The sequence below is a fragment of the Austrofundulus limnaeus genome, unplaced genomic scaffold (assembly GCF_001266775.1).
Source record: "Austrofundulus limnaeus strain Quisiro unplaced genomic scaffold, Austrofundulus_limnaeus-1.0 Scaffold162, whole genome shotgun sequence".
Taxonomy (NCBI): domain Eukaryota; kingdom Metazoa; phylum Chordata; class Actinopteri; order Cyprinodontiformes; family Rivulidae; genus Austrofundulus; species Austrofundulus limnaeus.
Window position 1 is genome coordinate 518,132 of NW_013952564.1, and position 6,139 is coordinate 524,270.

Consider the following 6,139-nt stretch of genomic DNA (forward strand, 5'->3'; position numbering starts at 1 on the left):
ACGATACTCATTGTCAAAGTCTTGGTCATAATAAAGGTGATGGTTATTATTATTAGTATTTAAAATCGCAAAGAACCCGTTTCCTCGTATATTAACTATATTAATATTAGTCGATATTAATTAGGTTAAATATGAGAAGTTATGTTGGAGGTATTCCTTACAAAGTCATCCCTTCTTTAGATAATCAAACTAATAAATGTAACTTTTTCCTGAAGAAAAAAAACCCCAAAACAGATTTGTTGCCTTCAGTTACATCAGCTCCTCTTTCAAACACCAAAACACACAAAGTATGGCTCACACAAGAACACACCACCCACACAGCTAAACCCACACAGGCCCACTCCTGCAGAACCTCAGGTGAGATCACACATAAACACACATTAAACTCAGGTTGACTCTGCAGTCTCTCACACACACCTCCCATAAAGGAGCGGCTCACCTCCTCCTCTTTCCGCCGCAGCCCAGCTGCGCTCTGTGCAGGAGGAGATGAACAGCCTGGAGGAGGAGAAGGAGAGCGAGCTGGCCGAGGCCCAGGAGGAGCTGCGCGCGGCCCAGGAGGAGGTGCTCCTGCTGCAGCAGACGGCGGAGGAGGCTGCCGCCGAGCGGGAGAACGACATCGCCTCGCTGCAGGAGGAGCTGTGTCGCCGGCGGGCAGAGCTGGAGCGTCTCACCGAGGAGACCCAGGAGTACGAGCTGGAGATCACCACGCTGAGGGCAGAGATCAGCATGAAGAGCCAGCGCAGGGAGGCCGAGAGGAGAGAGGGTGAGACACGAAGGATAAAACAAACACACACCTGATGTCAGGGAGAAAAGGTGAAACACTGAGACGAGTCGTTTCTCCTCAAATAAACATCTGTGTCCAAACAAGAATGAACGAACAATGAACACAAAGCGTAATGACAAAGATTTATGCTTCTGCTCAGTTTATTGAATTAATCCAACATGCTGCTCAAACAAATTACCTACAATCTGTCACTGAGGCTGAGATTACAAAAACCAAACAGAAGGTTATGAATGGTCTTCTTCCCTCACATCATGTTAGCATCCTGCTGTCAGGAACATAAATCATCCACAGGCTGCAATAATTACAACTGTGACTGCTGAGTGCCGCATAGTGTGTGTGTGTGTGTGTGCGTGCGTGCGTGCGTGCGTGCGTGCGTGCGTGTGTGTGTGTGTGTGTGTGTGTAAAACTCTGATACCAGCATCATGAGATCAGAGAGGAACACAGTTTTCCAACACATAATTTTACCAGATTTCAACAGCTGAGCTGCAACAAAACAAGGAATTGTCATGTTTTAGTGTGTTTTTTTAAAGGGCCAACATTATGTGTTTCTCAGGCATACATTTAAATATTATACCATAATAAAGTATCAATGTCACCTTTAGCTGTTATTAAAATGCTGTTTTTATGTTTAAATAGAAAATAAACTTATCTTCTCATCACTTCCTCTTCTAAACGCCTTGAAATTGGCCTCTGTCTCTTTAAGAACCACCTTCTGCTTCTGTCCTGCCCATTTCATCGTGGGAGGTGGGATTCGGGGGTGTATGTGTGTGCAATGATGCAGTTTACTTGGCATCTGAAAATACATTTCCTCAAAGGTATTTTGAATCTGAAAGAGCTTCACTCAGTGAGAACTAATGTTGAGAGCTCAGCAGACAGTTAGGTTTCACTTTCACCCGAGACCCTGCAGGAGTCATGGGCGGGGCGTGTAGGGAGAGGTGCTCCGCCATGAGGAAGTTCGGCTTAAAGACATGTCCCAGGGGTGTTCCTGGTACCAAAAGGTGTTTCTAGTCCCCACCTGTCGTTTTGCTCCTCAGCATGTCTTCCTAAAAACGCTGCAGGATTTCTCAAACATGCATGAATGAGTCAAAGTAAGGCTTTGGGCGTGTTTTTTTATGAGAGTATAACATTATAACATGATATAAAACTCAAAAAAGCTGATTTTACATGATATTGCCCCTTTAAGAATATAAAAAAGGGAAAAAAAGGGATTTAAACGTCGTTATTATACAAATCAAACTTGATATTATCTGAAAAGTAATAGTTGACAGTAAAAGATTGACACACACTGCTTGTTTCTTCCTAATTTATTTATTTTTAAACCAGATGTTTCCTCTAGTCTAATTTAATGAACAGATGTTAGCATGGTAAAAAACACATTTTTAAAACTGGTGCACCTCCATATTTGCTTTAAATATGCTAAATCCACAAGTAGAAACATTCCATCTGGCCTGCATCGAATAGTAAACATACTTTTTGCACAGTATGAAATAAAACATACATCATACACTAATCTGAACTTTAATTGATGGCGCAGTCTGAAACAGTTTGCGCCAGTAATTTTCCAGGTGTGTTGACATGCATTTCTGTAATGCAGGTATACGCACGTACTGTAAACAAAAGATTTTCACTGTACTTTATTAAACACATCTGAGCATAAATACATCAAAACCATCACAGCTCTTTCATGGACGTCACTATTGTTGACCCTTTTTTCAGTCACTTCCATTAGTTTCAAAGTTTCTGGTTTTGCTCCTCAGCTCCTGCCACGCCCACTCTCACCTGTTCCCAGCTGGCATTTAGCTCAGGTGTCTCCACTTTGGCCATTTAGTCCGCACCTCACCAGCAGTCTGGCATTGTGATATCCATCCACAGTCTGGTCCTCCTCCATGTCTCCTTGAGTTTTTTGTTTCCTCGTCTGATTTGCTACCACATCCACTTTTTGTTTTGGTCTGTCATGAAATTATTGGGTTTTATTCAAGCTGCCCGTGTTTGGTCTGACAAAACCTGGCACACACACGTGGTCGTTGGCAGCTGTTTACAAAATTAGCTTGCCAAATTTTGTATTTGAAGACAATATTACCATCAATATGAGAAAAAAGTGGATTTTGATTCCTTATTAGATATTTTCCTTCACGACCAAGCACCAAGTAAATATCTCATAATCTTGCTTTTTTGTTTTTAAAATCTGTTTTTATTGGGACATGTAATATGTCTGAAAATTATGAAGGCCAAAAAAAAAATAAAAGAAAATAAAAGATAAACAAAGGGATTTTCTTGTTTCCCAATAGAGAGCAGGGCTTCAATTGTCTCAAAAGTTTCAATTGTTTTCCATTTGTTTTGACATATTTGCATAAAATCTGCCTTGTGGCTAGCTTGTCATGCCTTAAAACAACAAGTGAACAGCTGTCGTGCTCTACACCTTCCTTTTTTTGACAACTCAGAGCAAATTGGGTCTTTTGGGAGGATCGTTTAAAGAGACAAGAGGTAAAACAGAATATATTTTAGAGGGAAGATGACGCAAAAAGTCCTGCAGCAATGCTGGGTGTAAGCAAAAAACCGTGTTGTTTTTTGGGAGGCAGTAAAGCATGTTTAACAGAAGAGTGAACATATGTGAGATATTAAATCTGTAAACAAACACGCGAACCTTTAGATATCTTCGTCTGGGTTCTGTCAGGTGACGTGGACCTGCTGAAGGAGGAGTGCCGCATGCTGAGGGAGGAGTGTCAGACCCTGAAGGAGGACAACAGACGTCTCTCTGAGAGGCTGCAGCTGCTGCAGAGACAGAGGACATGGTGAGAGGTCAACGGCTGCTCACCCATCCGCTGTGTTCATTTGATCACTGCCGTGGTGGTGGGGGGAGGCGGGGATACCCTTTGGAATACAGCCCCCTCCCCATCACAGCCACATGTCATGTAAAAAATACCGACCACCTGTTTAATTGCCGCAGTAAACATGTAACATGACACAACCGGCTCTTTACGGGCGCTGACAACGTTTGGCGTGAGCTGAAATTGTTTAGAGATTTATTAAAAGACCGGCTTAAAGAAATGCACATTATCCCCTGCCTTTCATGCCAGGTTTTTAAAACTGTCTCATGTTGAGAAACTTTGAAGTCGGAGCTGTTTTTCGAGCAAGCCTCAAAATGACCGTCATCTGTGCCTGCAAGTTTTTGGGCGATTTATTTGCAGTCAAACCCACGGAGCAAAACTCGTCTGGCTCAATTCTGGCCCACACAAGGCACTACCGCTCAGCCCAGATACCTCAAAGAACGACCACCCTTTGGTGGCCCAGATGTGGTTTGCCAGAGGTTATCCATGCATGGGCCGGCACCACATATTCCTACCACAACTGGGCCAGTTGTGGCATTGATGGATTTGGGCAACATAAACCAAACCTCATTTTCCAATTTGGAGCTATTTATTATCAGCAGAACCTCATAATATAAAAACAAACATTGTTTTTTTATTATGAGTAGAAAATATGAATGTATATTTTGTTTAAAATTAAAAATAAAGCTTTAAATCTAATCACTCTGAATAAGGACAACCTGTCTTAAATCAATGTCCTCAACAATAAGATGGAGATTCTCAGGCGGTTATATGCATAAATACATTTTAATTATAAATATAAATAAATTAGGCAGCACAGAGCCATAGTTGATAGAGCAAAATGTTGCCTCTCAGCAAGAAGGTTGCTAGATAAAATCCCAGCCTGAGACCTTTTTGGTTTGTATCAACACGTTCTCCTTGTGCATGAATGGGTTTTCTTCAGATACTCCAGTTTTCCCTCACAGACCAAAAACATATTATTGAAATTAATATGGAATGAAAAAACAAATAAAGTAATAGTTTGGGATAATGCTACAGCAGATGTAGTTTGTAACTGTGCTTTCCTTAGTCTTTTTATTTCTAATTTTAGGTGTTTATAATTACTGTTTTTGTTCACTATACATAAACAAGCCAATAAAATAGTTTTTTTTAAATATTTATAAAAGGTAGTGGCTTTAAAATTGAAGAATCTTGTTCCTTGTTGATGTTTTTGTAAACATCAAATTAAAGATGATCACGTGACTTTTTAGAGAAGAGGACAAATAGTCTATAGATGTCACCATCATTTGTTGTGAAGGAGAAGTGTCCCCTTCACATTTAAAATAAAAATTTAAACCAAACTGCATCTGGGCCAGTTGTGGCATGCCATTTTAAAAACAGTGTCATCAGTGCCAGACCTGGCCCACGTCCAGTTGACAAAGCACTGACAAACCAGCAATGAGCCAGCTCAACACCAGATCTGACCCACACATCTGCTATGTGTGAAGCGTGTGTTGTGACTGATTCCCATCTCATCTACTACCAAATTAAATCTTAGTTTAATATCTGTAAAACAGAATTATTATCATTTTTGTGTTGACTAAGGTTAATCAGATGTGGGAGCCGTGTTGAATGACCAGTGATTACTTTTCTAATGTTTCATTAGAATCTGTCCAGAGTGTTATGAGACATTTTGCTATCAGACAAACACACACACATGCACACACTAACACAGATTTTCACCTTTTGGTGGTAAATGTAAATAAAAAAAACGATCAATTGAAAATATTGTTGTGATAAAAACATGGAAGCTCTGAAAGTATTTTTCATTCTGCACCGTGCAGCTCCAGCGTCTACCTGTCACTGAAAGAGGAAGACACGGTGGAGGGCACAGAGGTCGGGGAGACGAAGGTGACCTCCGATGAGGTGATGACAGAAACCTACATGACCATGGCTCAGTCTGAGAACTGTCACCTGGTGGACGCCTCCATCCAGAAGAACATCTCGTTTGACGGGAAGCCGGTGACGCCCACGAGCTGGAACGGAGGCATCGGTGAGATCCTGTCTCTGAGAGACCAGCTGAAGCAGGCCGAGGAGAAGGCCTTCAAGGTGCAGAGGGAGGTAGGAGGCTTTAGAAACAGAGCAAAACCAAGATCTGATGGGATTGACCAGTTTAGGACACAAAGTTTTCTCTTTTTAATCCAAACAAATTGAGTGTTTGATGTTTTTGTGGTCCAGTGTGATGGTTTGAAGATGGAGCTGAAGCAGCTGCAGATTCTGTACGACAGCAGTCAGAGAGAGAGGGCGGAGCTGGAGGAGGAGCTGCAGCGCTGCAAGGCAGAGCTGGAGAAGCTGTCAGGGGGGGCTCAGGTGAGAAATAACAGAGCCCTGTTTGGACCAGTGTTGTCACAATGCAAGCTTTAGATTCAGAATGCAACTTTAAATAAATTGTTGGAATATCTGGAAACGTGAAGACTAGAAGCGAATGTTTGTATTAATTTTTTTGACACACACACACACACACACACACACACACACACACACACAC

At 41.7% G+C, this 6,139-nt stretch overlaps 1 protein-coding gene across 3 annotated transcripts in view; it reads left to right on the forward strand.

Annotated features, from left to right (window-relative positions):
• LOC106523650 (coiled-coil domain-containing protein 136) overlaps nucleotides 1-6,139 on the forward strand; it is a 54,383-nt gene that overhangs the window by 36,540 nt on the left and 11,704 nt on the right. For all 3 annotated transcript variants that reach the window (XR_001310919.1, XM_014017148.1, XM_014017149.1), the window contains exons 4-7: nucleotides 461-763; nucleotides 3,459-3,576; nucleotides 5,436-5,712; nucleotides 5,830-5,961. Coding sequence is in view for 2 of the 3 variants with exons in the window: in XM_014017148.1 (XP_013872602.1) it covers nucleotides 461-763; nucleotides 3,459-3,576; nucleotides 5,436-5,712; nucleotides 5,830-5,961 (830 nt within the window). In the remaining variant the exon portion in view is untranslated. The remainder of the gene's footprint in view (nucleotides 1-460; nucleotides 764-3,458; nucleotides 3,577-5,435; nucleotides 5,713-5,829; nucleotides 5,962-6,139) is intronic.